Source organism: Zerene cesonia, chromosome 14, assembly GCF_012273895.1.
Source record: "Zerene cesonia ecotype Mississippi chromosome 14, Zerene_cesonia_1.1, whole genome shotgun sequence".
NCBI classification, from domain to species: domain Eukaryota; kingdom Metazoa; phylum Arthropoda; class Insecta; order Lepidoptera; family Pieridae; genus Zerene; species Zerene cesonia.
In genome coordinates, this window is record NC_052115.1 from 2416679 (window position 1) to 2433711 (window position 17033).

The 17033-nt window shown below is 32.4% G+C and overlaps 2 protein-coding genes across 3 annotated transcripts; one reads left to right on the forward strand and one right to left on the reverse strand.

The window, feature by feature from the left end:
- Window positions 1–66: 66 nt before the first annotated feature.
- LOC119832004 (centromere-associated protein E-like) lies at window positions 67–13717 on the reverse strand. The gene is made up of 21 exons (XM_038355583.1): window positions 13496–13717; window positions 12737–13130; window positions 12402–12587; window positions 12054–12268; window positions 11748–11976; window positions 11520–11617; window positions 10163–11375; window positions 9634–10089; window positions 8044–9468; window positions 7645–7974; window positions 7097–7426; window positions 6563–6967; window positions 6105–6449; window positions 5596–6015; window positions 3894–5071; window positions 3225–3479; window positions 2612–2702; window positions 1893–2152; window positions 1142–1255; window positions 389–505; window positions 67–181 (listed from the first exon to the last, which is right to left on the reverse strand). The coding sequence occupies exons 1-21, from the start codon at window positions 13529–13531 to the stop codon at window positions 134–136; spliced, it is 8145 nt and encodes a 2714-aa protein (XP_038211511.1). The 5' UTR covers window positions 13532–13717; the 3' UTR covers window positions 67–133.
- Window positions 13718–14325: 608 nt separating this feature from the next.
- On the forward strand, window positions 14326–15951 carry LOC119832032 (bis(5'-nucleosyl)-tetraphosphatase [asymmetrical]). 2 transcript variants are annotated; one of them, XM_038355619.1, is made up of 4 exons: window positions 14326–14518; window positions 14766–14862; window positions 15077–15162; window positions 15451–15951. In XM_038355619.1, exons 2-4 carry the CDS (start codon window positions 14778–14780, stop codon window positions 15676–15678), a joined length of 399 nt encoding a protein of 132 aa, XP_038211547.1. In that variant the 5' UTR covers window positions 14326–14518; window positions 14766–14777; the 3' UTR covers window positions 15679–15951. The 2 variants fall into 2 exon arrangements, with proteins under 2 accessions (XP_038211547.1, XP_038211546.1); XM_038355618.1 differs by having other exon boundaries at window positions 14334–14518; window positions 14766–14889.
- Window positions 15952–17033: the final 1082 nt, after the last annotated feature.

The following is a 17033-nucleotide window of genomic DNA, read 5'->3' on the forward strand; positions in this document are numbered from 1 at the left end:
TTTGTGGTGTACTTCTAATAAATAAAACAAATTAAGTGAACAATGCGTTTCAATGAAACCACGATAAAAAGAATAAATTAATAAATTTATTATCAACAATAGTTCGGAATACATAATTCGGCGGGAAATTTCATCACTTTTTTCTGAATATATTGCTGAGCCGTCTGGCTCGTGGGGTTCCCTGAAACAAAAAATAAGACCATAAACTATAGAATGATACATAAATTATAAAACAACTTGATTAAATTTTTAAAGAAGTTAAAGCCACGTAACTATTTGCCCAAATCGTTTATTAAACTAAGAAGCTAAATAAATCTTTGAATATGTAGCTACTTGATAATATAAAAAATTATACGCAGTGAGAATAAAGTAAAAAGATATATTTTACTTCAGTGGTATCGTTCTTATTGCCGCGGAACAGCGCGCGCAGCCGGGACGGGGTGCTAGTCTTGCGGGACACACCCGGCTCTGCTTCCACGCGCAGTGATTCGCGTAACTCGGAATCCTGTATTTATTTTGTTTAGAATTGGATTCGTTTACATTGCAACATTTACAAGTGTAGTGACATATTTATCTGAATCGCGCACATGAAACGTTTTCGCTTCAGACCATATAACTATATATCATCCATCCATCCATCCAACATCCACCCTTATCGCCCGGCCAGATTGAAGAAGATTTATGTTATGAATAGTTAAACTCACAAATAGCTTTTAAGTTTTATATATGTTATGAAAATATACATGTTATAACATTATTTCTAACTTTTTTGTCATCAATGGTATGTTAGTGCAAGTTGGAATAGTAAACGTATTCATAATCCTACTAATATTATAAACGCGAAAGTTTGTAAGGGTGTGTGTGTGTTTGTTGCTCTTTTACGCAAAAACTATTAAACCGATTGCAATGAAATTTGGTACGTAGATAGCTGGACAACTGGAATAACATATAGGCAACTTTAATTTTTAGTTTTATAGCATTGAAATGCTTTCTTTATAAATGAGAAATTTTGAAAGAATAGAAAAAATTTGATCACGAGGCAGGATTCGAACCTGCGTTTCTTGCCTAACCGTAGCAACGCCTAGCCTCTCGGCCACCTGTGATCCTATATACATATAAAAAAAATCCAAAAAGCAGTTACCGTAGCGGAGAGTCTGCCAGCCTGTTTGCTGGGCGTCGGCGGCCCCGGCTTCTTGTACGCAGTGATGCCGACCTCCTTGCGAACTCGCTCGCCCATTGACATCGAGCCCACACACTGCAATTAATAATTCTTCCATATAAAACACATGTCACAGATGTCCCTGGAGTGAGGTACCTCTCTGGATTATAAAATCATAGGACCAATTAGCGAATCGATAGGGAGCGAACATAAAAAGAATCACGCCTATCGGTTGAAAACCCACGGAATTATCGCTAACAAAATCCACACAAACTAAACAATCTGAGAACCTTTATTTTTGGGAAAGTCGGTTACAAAAATTGGATATATTTTAACCAATAGGAATGACCGACGGCAGTATGTTTTACTGTGTAAATGTGTAAATGAACAATTTATTATTATATTATTATCTACAATCTGAATGAAATAAAACCCGTGAAGTTACGTTAACGTTTACGTTACTTTTAGACGATGGGTCGGTGGTTACCGTTTACTTGTGTAGCCTTGTGACTTCAAGAAACCCTACAAGAAAAAATAAACCGGGGTCTAATCCTAGAAGACCGACTTGCGACCACGGTCGCTGTAAAGTATTCGAAAAATCAAAGTTAATAATGCAATATAAAGATTAAATCGCATTTAAAATCTGCTTTTTTTTTTTATTTCTAAACATCTGTGTGCAAAAGAGCGTTATAGACGTGGTCTAAATAAGTTCAATCATTCATCAAATACGTACCTTAATGTCCTCCTCATGCAGCGCGTGCGCAAACTGCGTCTCCGCGGGGTACGAGCTCTTGAGGTGCGGCGGGCACAGCGAGTTGCGCCAACGCAACTCCGACAGCCGCTGACCTCCCTCCCTCCCCCGTTCGCTCTCCCTCCCCCTCCCCTTCTCTCCCTCCCGCTCCCTCTCGCGGCGAGGAGTGCTGGCGAGCTCGCGCAACCAGCGGTTGTCGAACACCTCGCCCTCCTCGTCCGACATGTGCACGCCGCGGCTTTCTGGAAGAATCATCGTCATCGTCATCATCATCATCATCAGCCCATGTTCCAGGGTTCAAGACACAATCCACCACGCTGGCCGAGTGCGGGTTGGCAGATGTCACATGTCACCGAACTTTTGATACTTAGACGATGTTTTCCTTCACCGTTTCGAGCAGTGGCGATGTTGTCCACATGTATAGATAAATTGAACGATCAATTTATTTCCTACCTTCGCCTGGACTCGAGCCACCGACTTATCGATTTTAAGTCCGAGGTCCTCACCACTGAGCCACCACGCTTTTTAAGACGTAGAATATGAATTTTAAATTATACAGGACGTGGATAGTATTATTGGAACAACTTGAAAATAATGATGGCCGGATTCACAACTTCTAGGTACTGCTGCTTCTAGGTATTCTGCTTAGGTTATCTGTCAGATATATAATTAATAGAGTATGTATGTAAATTGTTTATTACCTTTATTGTTATTTGTGTTAACGGGCAAGGATCGTAGGGAATGCGTGTCGGATGGTCTGGACGGCTCCTCTTGCGGAGCAATGAGACCCGACTGAAATAAAAAGAGAAAAATATTTTATGTTATATTTTGCAAGTTAATATTTGTGTTGTAACTGCTAAAATCAAGCTAGAATAAAAAAAAATGCTCACTTCATATACTGTAGGTGTGGAATTCAACAAATGTGGTAAAAAATATGGATAAGAACTATCTCAATTTTGAAAACTGTTTATAGTAAAGATAATTTTCATTATCATATATGCTCAATAATGATTTTTAACTAAACCGCATTCAAATAGTCAGTAATAGAACAAATTGAAATGGACAAGGGAGTTTACAATTAAGAAAGTATCTTAAAGGGTTCATTGAGTCAAATGAACTGAGGCAACAAAGCCAAAAAAAATTACATTCAAATTGAGAACCTGCACATTCTTTTTATTTCGGTTGAAAAGCAATTAATAGAAATTTTATGTACTTATTTTTCGTGATTTACTTTTCTATAATTTCAATACATACGATTGGTAGAAGTTTGTTCAACACAACCAAACTGTGTGTCATGTTTCAATAATAACTCACCGAATGTACATGCTGCAAGGACATGAGCGAGCCGGAGCGCTGCGTCTTCCTCAACCACTCTGCTTCATCCTTCTTCATTAGGAACTTCTCGCCAACGTTCCACAGCTCCGTGGTCAGTGATCTGATGTGTTTCTCGTACGCGCGACTCGACTCCTCCAGTTTACTGCGAGTCGCCTCTAATTCCCTCTCGAGAGATGCTATCTCATCTTTTTGCTTCTCTTTGAAAATCGATATCTGCTCTTGGTACAGTTGTTTCTGGAATTATATCGACGCTTTAATATTTCTTTGTGAGGAATTTGTATTATCGTTATGTAACAAATAAATTTCAAGGTCACGGAACAGATAGAAGCATGCCAAGTAAAACGTCACAATCGTGCCCATGCAAGTGCATGCAGAAATCGTAAATAAATTACCTTTCAAAAATCTCGCCACAGACGCAAAGCAAAACAGAACTAAACTACTATGTTTTAATGAACACTAAAAATAAAAAAATAAAACAAAAGCATCCATTAAAACATACTTTATTCAACATAAATATATATCGACTTTACAAGTCATCACTTTAAATAAATATATATAAAGCCACACCACTCAATGATCCATGTTTAGATAGAAGAACCACACCACCTGATATATTAATACCAAGAGCAGTATGGGGAGGATACTGACCATTTTAGCTTTCATCCTGTTGAGCTTGTCTTCGTATTCCGCTCGTACCTCCATAACGGTCACAGATTGCGCGTCCTTAGCTCCCTCGCCTTTCTGAGCGCGAGCGACTTCTTCGAGAAGCTTCTGGAAAGAATTTTCCATCTCCTCCAACTGGACTTCGAGACTTGTGTTCTGAAAACTGGTCGACTTTAGCGAAACACGGTCCAATTCACTAGTAAACGCTTGTTTTATTTTCTCAGAAGATATTGTCCTCCCGATACTCCTCTCGACCCACCGCTCCATGTTCATCGCACACTCGGATAAATCTTGCATCACCGCGGCGTAACCTCTTTCTAGTTTACACATAGTCGCGTCAGTTATGTGACCGTCCAAGTTAAGTATCTCCCGTCTCACTGTCCTTTGCAATGATATAACTCGACTCAATTTCTGGTTATACAATTCCTTTACCGAGTTAAAAGTTTTCACGCACACCGAGAGTTCCGTCAGGAACTTCCGCATATTGATGACTTCGGATTCGTTTATCCTACTCACTTCAGACAGTCTATCCCTTTCCTTTTGAAGAGCGATTTGCTTCTCAGTGCAACATTTTAAATGTCTGTCTGTGGTTTCCAAAAAGTTCTCAAGATCTTCCATAGTGATAGTCCCCACATTCAAATTACGCCTTACTTCATTATCACAGTTGTTGGAATTACCGAAATTAGTTAGCTCTTTGAGAATTGTATTTGATTTCAATTCAGCAACTCGCTTTAGGATCATCGCTTGATATTTCGCGGATAGTTTAATAATCTGTGTCGCCCGGCTTTCCGTGGCACTCATTTTACACACTTGCTTTTTGAGTTCGGAAATTTCTTCGTTCTTTTGGTGCACTATTTTCTTGAGCTGACTTGACAGTTGGTAACAATTCTCTTTACTCATCTCCAGATCTTTGGAGACGTCAAGGAGTTTATTCTCAGATTCAGCTACAAGGGATTTCAAATAAGTGATGTCACTTTGTAATGTAGTAATGGTGCGATTTTTGTCTTGTACGATTTTTTCTAAGTCAGTTATTGTTTGGTAACTCTCCATGGATAAATGAGTATCAGTAGAATTACTATCTACCTGATTGTGGAGTTGCCGCAGTTCCTTTTCAACTTGGTCTGAGTATTTTTGGTTGGATTTCTCTTGGCTCGTTACTGCAACTGTAAGGAATATTATCAAATTATTTATAATTATATTACATTTTCTATACTAATATTATAAAGTTGAAGAGTTAGTGTGTTTGAACGCAATTTACTCGGGAACTACTTGTCCGATTTGTAGATAATTTCAGTGTTAGATAGGCTATAGGCTATATATGTACCACGAGCGAAGCCGGGGCGGATCGCTATTCCATAATATGTTTAACATAATAAGTTTATGACATTATGACATATACCTAAATTTTCGATAAACATAAATTACGTATAACGTTGCTTGTCCGCGATGGACTCCTAAATTACTCAACCGATTTTAATTAAATTTGCACACCATGTCCAGTTTGATCAAACTTAAAAGATAGGATAGTTCAATTACGATACGGATTCGGGTGCAGCCGGGGCGCGCAGCTGGTTTTCGATAAATCTAACGTTTCATAATATTAGCGATATAGGAAGAGAAAAAAATAGAAAGAAAGCCTCATTACAATATATTGAAAAGGTCGTAAATAATATTCTTGAATACTTACATGTTTCTCTTTGACCAACTAATTTGTACAACTCCTCATTTTCCTTTCGGAGTACATTCACAACTTCCAACTCATGTTTAGTATCATCCAATCGCCTTCGTAGGTCGCACACGTCCAAATTTAGTTCTTTAATTTGTTCTAGATATCTCTTCTTTGTTATTTTCTCGTCTTCGAGTTGTTTACTGAGTATGTCTCTTTCTTCAGCATATTTGTTAGCATTGTGAGACACATTTTCAATAGTTTTCTTTAAAGATTCTATTTCATTTTGATGACTTATCAGTTCTTGCTCAGCCTTTTCCTGATGCTCTTGTAAAAGGGAACATTTATTTATAATATTTATTTTTTCAGTATCAAATGCTTCCTGTAAATGTTTGTTCTCTGTAAGGATAGTCTGTAGATGTGATTCCAGGCCAGTAATTTCTAGAAAGAAATATAAGTAGTTTAAGTAACTGAACACATTATTATGTTAATGTAAAGTTTAAAAAGTAATAACCTAAATACAATCTTACCATATTGTTTTTCTTCAATAGCATTCTTTAAATGCTTATTTTCTTGGTCCAGTTGATTTAATTTTCCTTCAACACACTCAATACTCTCAACTCTTTGGGTAAGTTCACAAATTTTTCTCAATAATTCCTCTTTTTCTTTTTCTAAAGCAGATTGTTGCTGATTTAAGTCAGCCACATCATTAAGTAGTTTGTTTTGTTGTTCTACTTTTTCTTGCATTAATCGCTCGAGATATTCAATTTTTTCGTCTCTTTGATTCAATTCTTCATTCAACTTATGACTCTCCTTTTCAACTGAGTCCAATTTTATTTTCAATTCATTATTTTCTTCATCTCTGCACAAAACATCTGCAAGAAAACACCAATGAGACAAGGTTTTTTAAATCTCCTTACCAACCTTCTGGATTGTATATCTAATTCATGTGACATTAGTAAGGACAGTATATAAAACACTTTTATACCTTTTTTACATCTTTCCAAATCATCATACAGATTGTTCTTTTCAACAGTCAATTGTTTCAGTTCAGATTGATATTTTGCATCCAATGTATCTTTTTCTTTTTTAACGTCATTGTAAGCTTTACATAGAGCTTCCGATGCAATTTCTTTTTCATTAATTTTACTTTGAGTACTAGTCTTTTCCAATTCAACTAATTCCTTTAAAGCAGCTATCTCGTCTTGTAAAGTATCAATAGTTTTTAAGTGAACATTAATAACTTTATTCAAACTATCCTTTTGATCCTCCATTACAGATTCTGTAACTGTAACCATATTTCTCAGAACAAGTCTCTCAGATTCAAATTCATTTATTAATTTTTCCTGAATTTGTTTCTGCGACTTAATTTCCTCCTCGAATGATTTGATTACTGAAAAAATATTCATATAAAACATATTGTATATACATGTAATATGCTAATCGTAATACATATATCACAAAATAGAATTGCAATCAATTATTATAGTCCATTATAACAAAAGCAAAAATACTATAATACCTTTACTATTTTCATCTATGTTAACTTGCAGTTTGTCTTTTTCATTTCGCATAGTTTCTAATTCTATCGTTTTGTCTTTTAAGTAATTCGTCAATTTCGTAACCATCGTATTCAAATTGTCGATCTGGCATTCATACGTTTCTTTTAATTTATCAGTTATATTTTCGTTATCAATTATTTTGTCTTTTAGAGAATGTACTCTTTCGTCCAATTGTATTCTGACTGTATTTAATTCATTACGAAGCGACTGGTTTTCATTTTGCAGCTTATGTATATCACGTGTCTTCGATTCCAAGGCCGCATTGTGGGACTCAGTTTGCTTTAACAGATCTAAAAACAAATGATAATATTGTCACATCCAATAATAATTTATATCTACTATCAATTTAATTGGAAAATAATACAAATATAGAAAAAACACTTTTGTGGGTTGCAACTTGCAATGAAAAAAAAAAAAAATATATATATATATATATATATATATATATATATATATATATATAAATATAAAATACAAGACTAAAATATGTCATTCATAAATAACTTACTCATTTCATTTTCATTTATTGCCTTCAAGTGATTTTGTATATCTGCTTTAAGAGTTGAAATTTGTGTATCTTTTTCTTCGTCTAATACTTTTAATGTAGTTATTTGTTGTTTTAATGACAATTCAATATCTCTTAAAGAAGTCACCTCATCGATAAGTGTTGTAGCAATATCCAGTACATTATTTATATTTTCCATAGATAAAGATTTATTTTTAACAAATGTTCTATTTCCTAAAACATGATTAATCTTCTTTGTTTCTATATTATTTATGATATTTTCTAAGGCGTCACATAGAACTGTACCAATCTCATTGTATGTATCTTGCAAGTCTGAAATCAAGGTCCAATTAAAATTAAGTTTTCCACACAGAAATTAAGAACAAAATATGAAATACATACTCTTGTAATCGGATTTTAAATGATTAAACTCCGATGTAATGTTTTTCATCTCTTCTTGCGTGTTACATATTTCTGTATGATACTGTTTATTTATCTCTTGTAATTTATAAGCAAGAGAATCTCTTTCGCTTTTAACTTCACTCAGTGCTATTTTAAGTTCATTTACAGATTTAGCCAACGCTTTTTCTTCTTGGGCCATATCACTTTTATTACTAATCAGTTCGTTATTAATATGGGTTAATTGATTGACTCTTTCATTAATTGCTTCTAGTTGTGAATGTGAGTCTTCTTTTTCAATGATAAAGCTTTCAACTTGTTGATAAAGTTTAGCTTTTTCATTTTCTAATGCATTGACCATTGTTTTGAGTTGGGATATCTCTTCTAGCAGATTATTATTATCTGAAGTAAGCTTGTTAATTTGTTTTTCAAGTTGCATTCTATTCAATATCTCTGTTGCCAACTTCTCATCCAATTCTGCTTTAACAGTAGCAATGTCGCATTTTTCTTGTTCTAGCACCTTCTTAGCTAAGCCTTCATCAACAAGTTGTTGATTTAAACATTCTCTTTCTTGCATTAAAGAATTTTTAGTTTCATTCAAATGTTCTACAATGTTTTTATTTTCCATCACAACTTGTTCCTTTTCTTTATCCACTAACTTCCGCATTTCTCTCTCTTCCAAAAGTTCTTGAACGAGAATCTCTTTCTCATTTAACAAAGAATTTCTTTCAGACTCTAAAACCTCATACGCAGTTTGATCGTCTAATGCCTTTTGAAGTAAAATACGATTTTCTTCAACTAAATTTTTCTTTTCTGATTCAAGCGAATCCCGAACTGCTTTTTCAGTAGCATGCCCTTGAGCGTTTGTAGCACAATCTTTTCTCAATTCACCTATTTCTTTGTTGAGCACAGCTATACTGTCTATATATGTATTATTCTGAAGAATCAAATTTGCAATTATTTTCTGTTTCTCACAAATGTCTTCATTTAGTGTATTCATTTTAGTGTTTAAGTCATTTATACATTTCACTTGACTGGTTATTTCCTCATTCTTAGCTTGTTCAAAATTGTTCCATTTAACTTTATCTTCATCATAATTATTTTTAATTCTATCCATCTGTTGTTTGAGGTTACAAAGGTCTCCTTCTAATTTCTCTAGAAGATTATTCTTTTCTTTCATGCTCTCTTCATGGCTTATGTTGTCTTCCTCTAAAGTATATTGTAACTGAATATTTTCACGCTGTAGAACCTCTATTGCCTGCATTTGAATTTCCTCTTCAGTCTTTATTTTATTTTCTAACTCTGTCTTCAGTGATTCCAGATCAGAAAGTTTTGATGTCAAATCTCGAATGTCACTATCTTTTTTCAGTATAATATCTTTATGTTTATGTATTGTCTGTGATAAATTCAATTCTAATGTGTTAATGTCTGAAAAGTGTTAAGTATGTTATTACTTCTAATTTAGTTCTCTACATTTAAAATAAATAAATAAAAAAATAATGGAATAAATCTTTTATCCTAATAATCATATATTTATTATCCTGGGATTGTTATTCCTTGGATGAACATTAATTTGTCTTTTAAGAAACTTACCAGCATTCATTTGTGTCTTTTGCTTTTCCAATTCATTAACTTTTTCTGTAAGGCTAGATATTTCTGCTCTATTTTTAACAATTTCGCTATTAAGTTGGGTGGATATATCATTTAATACTGCGCATTTATTAAGATATTCTTTCTCAAATACAGTTTTTTGAGAGGTTTCTTCATCTAGTCGATTAATTAGTAATGCTTTTTCATTTTCAATTACGATAATTTGTTCTTGTGCTGCTTGTAGAGTTTTACTTATATTTTCTTTTTCCATTTTTAATGTTTGAATTGTTAATGCATCATTTTCAGCACAAGTGTGGAATTTAGATTTAAGGTCCTTTAGTGATTTTTCCATCTCGTTTAATTTTGCTGCTAATTTAGTTGTTTCAGAATTAAAATCTTTTTGTAACTCATCATACATTATGGTCTTATTTTGAAGATCATCTTTTAGAATTTGTGTAGCTGAAAATGTAAATAATTTTTCAATAATATTGTAATAAAGTAACAGTATTACAATATTTATATTTATACTCACCCTCATTACTTTCCTCAACAATCCTAGATAATTTTTTGATTTCTACTTCAAGTAAATTGATGTTATTTGATTTCTGCTTCAAGTTCTCTATCAAATTGTTTTTCTCAGCACATATAACTTTTAGATCTTCTTGCAAGGCATCTTTCTCTTTTGTTATCATTTCAAATTTACTTTCACTTAATTCAATTATTTTCATCTTTTCCGAAATATCATCATGTAAATGTTTAATATCATTTTCAGCTAGTTCTTGCATAGTAGCTAGTTTCTTTTCACATTCTACAATTGTTTTATCTTTATCTAAAATAGTTTTTTCGATTGTGGATATGTTCTTTTGTAATCCTAGCTTATATTGTATTTCGTCTTGTAGTTGACTTTTTAATGTAAATGTAGTGGCTTGGGATTCGTTCTTAAAATTTTCCAGGTCCTTTTGTAATATTTCAATCTTTTTATCGCGACTTTTTATATCATTGAAAAGCTTTTCCTTGTTTTCTTCTAAAACTTTTATTTCTTCTTTCGATTTAGTGAAACAATTTTTCATATGATCCAATTCCTTTTTTAGAGCTGTATTCATGTCTATTTGCTGTTTTAATTCCATTTGAACATCTAAAAGTTCCTCAGACTTTCGCTTCATCATCACATTCAAGTTCACAATATCATTATTATGTTTATTAGACATGTCATCTCTTAAGTCCTTCTCTTTTTTTAACTGAATCTGAAGCTGATCTATCCTTTCTCCATTGCATTCTATTTTGTTCTGCAGTTCACATAGTTCATTACTCCTATTTAATACTTTTTCATTTAGTTTCATTATATGGTTGTCATAATCTTCTCTCATCTTATTTTTCGAAGCTTTCTCATTCTCAATATCAATTTGGAGATTCTTGATAACATTTTCTAATTTAGTTGTTTCGTTAGTTAGACTTTGAAGAAGAGACATTTTTTCTTCTTGAAGGATTTGAATTTCTTGCATCTTACATTCAATGACCTTTTGAGAATTCTCATTTGAATCTTTCAATTTCCTTTCCAGTTCATTGATTTCACTTTTAAACCTGTCCAATTCATCATGTAGTTGTATTTTGATGTTATTTTTATCTTCTGTTTCTTCATTGATTCTGTGCTTTAAACTTATTATTTCCTTTTCTTTTACCGCTGCAGTATTAGTAAATGCTTGCTTTTCATCTTCATATCTTTTGTTTAAGTTGTTTAACTGATCCTGAAAATTGTAAATATTACCTAGAGTTACTGGTGCAATTATTTATGAATTCTTTTCAAAACAATTAATGAAAAGTCCTGTGATCTGTTTTCTAAAATTTTCAATAATTAACAAATTTAATAATAGTCCAACATAAGCATATACCTGCAATTCTTGAATATGTGCTTTCAAAACCACTATCTTTGCTCGTTCTTCACTAAGCTGCACTTCAATAACATTGGCACATGCTTCACTGCAAATAGCTAAAAGTAATGATATTATTAGAAGTGATGAGAAACTTGTTGTTCTTTACTTGTTTAATGTTCCATTCCTTAGTGCCACATAATATTATGTACTTAATAAAGAAAAATCTATTAAATGAAATCCCCTTACACAAATTATGCTGAGGTGAATGTATACTAGCATCAAGATCATCACATTCAAATTGACTTGAATCAAGTCCATTGAGACGATTGTGTTGCCTCAACTCTGAAACTAATTCGCGGAGTGACTGAGTCTGATGACGTTCTGTTTCTAGCTCCTCTGCAAGTTGATTTGCTCTTCTGGTTTCTTGTTGACTTAGAGCGAGTAAATTTTCATACTCACGTTTAGATTCTTCTAGCTGCAATGCAAGTGTTAATTAATAAATATTAATAAGTGAAACTTAGCTCTATGTATGTTCTTATTTCTGAAGAATACCTTGCTTTTAAAGGCATCTCTCTCATGCTGTGCATCATCCAGCTGTTCTTGCACATTAACAAGCCTTTCCTCAGCTTGCTCCAACTGTTTCAACAGTTTATTTGAATTATTTGGCACAGGTTCGGAAGCTTTTGCCTCTTTGTCCTCACCACAACATAACGATATTTTAGCTTTTAGATTTAATACTTCCAGTTTATATTGTTCTTTCTCTTTGACTGTAACACACATATATATTTACTATAACATTCTTCAACAAACAACAGAAATTATTATACAAATAAATACTTTTGAGTTTAAATCTAATAAACTTCAATAAGTCAAATAAATCATTGTAGTCAAAGAATTTACCTAGCTTTTCAAGCTTCAAGTTAGTCCTGCTAAGTTCATCTTGAAGATAATTCCGATCAAATCGTTCTGCTTCCAGGGCAGCTTGTAAACGCCGCACTTCATTATGAAGTGAGCGCAAGGCTGGAGGAGTTTCAGATACTGTTAAAGGTTCCAGGTTGGTTCTGACCAGAACTTGCCCACATGCATCTGTAACATAGACATTTGTTTTTACACAGAAAATAATTAACAATATATTTGGTAATTCTCATAGAGAATAATAACATACACATACTACTACATTAAAGGTTTTTGGATAATGCATATAAAACAATGAGTTTTACATGCATATAAATTACCTTTAATTGCTGCCAAAACTTCCTCACATGTTATACTGGAACAGGTCATCAAGCATTTACTGAATTTCAAAATGATCTCCTGGTCATCCACACCAAGATTCTTGCACATAGCATTTTTAATATCCACATCCTTAGAGTTCACACACACAAAATAAAGTAAAAGAGATGCAGCTATGTGCAACTCTGTCTCACTCTCTGGCTTAGATGTTCCATTTTCAAATTTGAAATCAGGATATTTCTCAATAATAAATTCATGTACTGTTTGGGCCTCTAATAAAGAAGATTTGGACTCGTCGAGATTAAAATTGTCTCTCAAATGAGATATTATGTCAATCAAAGTTTCTAAACTAACAGGCAATTCCTTTTTATCTCCCTCATTAAAATAACAATTTATCTGAAATTTTTTTATTTTTAATATAGACAATATAGTAGGATAGAAATATAAAATAAAGGTAATATTATATACAATTAAAATATATAAATTGTAAACAAACTTATAATATTGATTAAACAATTATAAAAAAACCAAAACGTTAATTTAAAAAAAAATTGTTCAGCAAATAAAAGCAAACAAACAGCTGGCGACAGATGTGCACCTGGCCTATTGTAACGGTTATAAAAAAAATTACTGACAATTTATGTGTTATAGAGTAAATTAAGATTGTAAGAAATTGTGGATACGTATAAGCGTCAAGTTTTATCTTAAAAATTAAATAGAAATAATCTTTTCTGTAATATCATTAGATAAACTATGCTTACCCAGTTCGTTAAAATTTTCTTCCACTTCTCTAACATGTTTCCCCGACTGTTCCGTCACTTATAACTGTATTACCGCCGATTTTGTAATAAAAATTGAAAGAAAGAAATTTAACGCGTAATTTCAAACAAGCAGATATCCAATAATTTCGTTCATTGTTGACTTGCCGTTGTAGTTTGAATTTGTTTTTTCGTTAGCGTTTTCAAACTAGTAAACCGTCTGTCAATGCTGCAAATTGTCATAATTCAGAGTTGCCAGCAGATTAACCGATTAATCCCTATGAACTCCATACAAAATTTTGAAAAGCAAAGTAAGTTACTTATAAATTATAAGATTATAAACAAAATAAAAAAAATTGGTATTTGAAAGATAGGGCTAACAAAATATGTTATCGAACACTTCAGTCAGCAATATTTTATGATACGGACGGCGCTTAACCCAAATCGATCGCAATTTATTAAACATATTCTAACATGTAAAACAGTTTCACATAATTGCAATTTAAAGTTTATTTAACATACTATAACAATAACGGTTAAACAATAAAATAAATAATGTAAATTCTTTAATTCTTTTATTTCAACAAATCGTTAAACCATCCAACACTAGTAACTGCAACGTAGCCCTACAGTATCTTGGTATCACCCTACAAGATGTTTATGTAATTTTTTATTTCTACTAATAAATTAGGTAGTTATGTCTTTGTTTACACACTATATCATAGATACAGGTTTCTATATCTAAGCACTGTAGATAGGTCCACGACGTGTGTGATTTATCTAGAATATTATCAACTATTATTCTGCCATAGTTCTTTGTCACTGTCATTTATAAAACAGCTGAGCTTGACAGTCAATTTGACAGACAAAATTATACTGCAGCGGCGGCGTATTAAATTATAAATTGATATGCTTGCCCATTTTTTAATTAATTAATTTAATTACCTATGAACGCGTTTATATATATGGAATTCTTCTATTACGGATGCACATTCGTTAATAACTTCTCTCTAATAGCACTAACAAGTAAGTACGTAAAGTTAAACACTGTACAATCACTTCACCTTAGTAATATAAGTTTCTATTGATAAAAATAATAATATAATATCCAATATTAGTGATTACACACGTAATACCTAATAAGAAGTGATTAAATTCTTTACATTTTTCCGTTTCCTTTTACTTTCTATCTTATTAACACGAATACTATTGTGGTCTGTAAGCACTAGTCAAGGTAATAGTTTAATTTAATTATACTATAACTTTTTTCCAGAATAAGATTAACATGTCACCAACACGGGCAGCTGGTTTAGTTATATTCAGGCATTCAAATCAATTGATACAGTTTCTCCTTTTACAAACGTCATATGGTGAGCATCATTGGACACCCCCAAAAGGTAAAATAAAACAGTAAGAAAAATCTCCAATAATTGAACTGATCATAAGGCCGTGAATGAGACCTCATTGACCTTATTCATCTATCAAATTCATCAAATTTTCATACAGATCTTAAATTAATGGGATTAATGTATGTATTCAAATAATACTAATTAATCTAAAATTTGCATATCTTATTGTTTTAAGGTCATGTGGACCCAGGAGAATCAGATTGGGATACTGCTTTAAGAGAAACACAGGAAGAGGCTGGTTTTACTCAAAAGGATTTAGAGGTAATAAAATAATTTCTGAAGTACTCTATTTAGAAATGTACAAATTAAAAATCTTTACTATTTTTGTTGTAGTGGCACAAAATTTAGTTTAATAATATTGTTGTCACTTAAATATAATGGATGTAATGTATACTTCACTCCTGTGTAGTACAGAAGGTTATTCTAAGGTTTTGTGGCTCAATCAAGCACCTACTTTTAATTAATAGATGCTATTACAATTTTTTTATTGAGTTCTAAAAAAGTCTAAAATCTGGTATGTATTATTATAATTTTTATTTTTTGATGCAGATTGACAAAAATATAAAGAAGACACTGTCATATGAAGTAAATGGAAAACCTAAAGATGTAATATATTGGTTAGCAAAGTTGATAAATCCCGAGACACCTGTCAAACTCTCTGACGAGCATCAAGATTTTAAGTGGCTGCCATTGCAGGAAGCTCAAGAGTTGTCTGGATATGATGATATGAAAATTATGTTGTCAGAATTTTTTGATGTTGCTTCAAAAGACATTTAAATATCAATACATCATACCTTGGTGGTTTATTATGTTGTTCAATTCCTTGATTGGAGTACCCAATTCACAGAATTTAGGGAGTATTATTACGCATATTTTTATATTATATAAAAAATTCAAGCTTAAACTGCATTTTTAAAAATCTGCGTATTCCGCTGCGTCTTGTACGCCTTTTAATTTTATGCCGCATTCATGTCAATTGTTATTTGTTGACTGCTTAATACGCCGTCTACCCGGACACCGGTCACATACAATACACAAAGTCGTAAACCCACAAGTGTTTAGTTTTGTAGGTATTAGTTTGACTGCTTATGAATACTAAAATTAGTGGTTATGTTATTAATATTTATTTTACAGTTAAATAAAGTTGATTTTACAATAAACAAAAACAAATTAATGCATTTTTTCTAGAACTATAGTAAAATTCTTTCTATGTAAAAAAAAATATTTTTGAAAGACTGAACTCACTTGACCCTGAAATTTTTATGATTTGAAAGTGCCCTCGTAACAAATATTAATCTATGTATTTTGCCCTTTCCAAGCCGCTTCTGGAGGAAGTCTAGCAACTTGATGAATAAATAAACATTTGAGTTTGATATAACATATAAAAAATCTAATGGTCACCCCGTCAGAAAGGGTCACGATATCTCCTTCCGATATCTACTATTCTCGCTCGGCTCGCTTTTCTGCCGCGAGTACCTTCTCCTATATTCCCTTCCTATTTATACCTTTTATATGTAATAAAGTAATGTTATAATTTTATTAGGAAAAAAACATTCATTGATACTCAACACAAACAATAAAGCGGCATTTTTCATTCTTCTTTGCACATCTATTTTCCCCCAGCACTGGGTACATGAATTAAATAAAACGGCAACATTATTGTAGGCGCTGAAGCGCTAGCCGCTACCTATCACCTTACGTATATAAGTGTATAATCTATGCTTTTCGCACTTTACTAAATTTAATTAAAGGCAATTTAGAAATTAGAGGTTTCTGATAATACCGTCTTAAACTTAGTTGAGTACTGAATTAGATAAATAAATAAGAATAAAAATAGAAGATAAGTAAATAAATAAATCTTATGACACCGTTTATGCAACATACTATCATTCAAGGAAATACAGGTGCCAAAGAAAGAATTGTTGTAACCTGTGATACACACTTTACTACATTTCGTATAAAGATTTAAAATTTAATTCTTTTACTATCCCAAACCTTGCTGACAAAAAATATCCCTTATAAAAGTCAAGTATAAGTATTGATGTAAGTCAAGTTTTTAGAAACTAAATGCGATTACACCTTCCTAAATGCATTTCCAATTTGGGGTCTAAACGGGTTACGTAGTAACTAGC

Coding starts and splice junctions, on each gene's coding strand:
- LOC119832004 (XM_038355583.1), bottom strand. CDS start 13,531: ATGTTAGAGAAGTGGAAGAAAATTTTAACGAACTGG. Junction 7,975..8,043: donor TTTAAAATCCGATTACAAGA/GTATGTATTTCA, acceptor CCTTGATTTCAG/ACTTGCAAGATACATACAAT. Junction 6,016..6,104: donor TATTGAAGAAAAACAATATG/GTAAGATTGTAT, acceptor ATTTCTTTCTAG/AAATTACTGGCCTGGAATCA.
- LOC119832032 (XM_038355618.1), top strand. CDS start 14,778: ATGTCACCAACACGGGCAGCTGGTTTAGTTATATTCAGGCATTCAAAT. Junction 14,890..15,076: donor TCATTGGACACCCCCAAAAG/GTAAAATAAAAC, acceptor TATTGTTTTAAG/GTCATGTGGACCCAGGAGAA. Junction 15,163..15,450: donor TTACTCAAAAGGATTTAGAG/GTAATAAAATAA, acceptor TTTTTGATGCAG/ATTGACAAAAATATAAAGAA.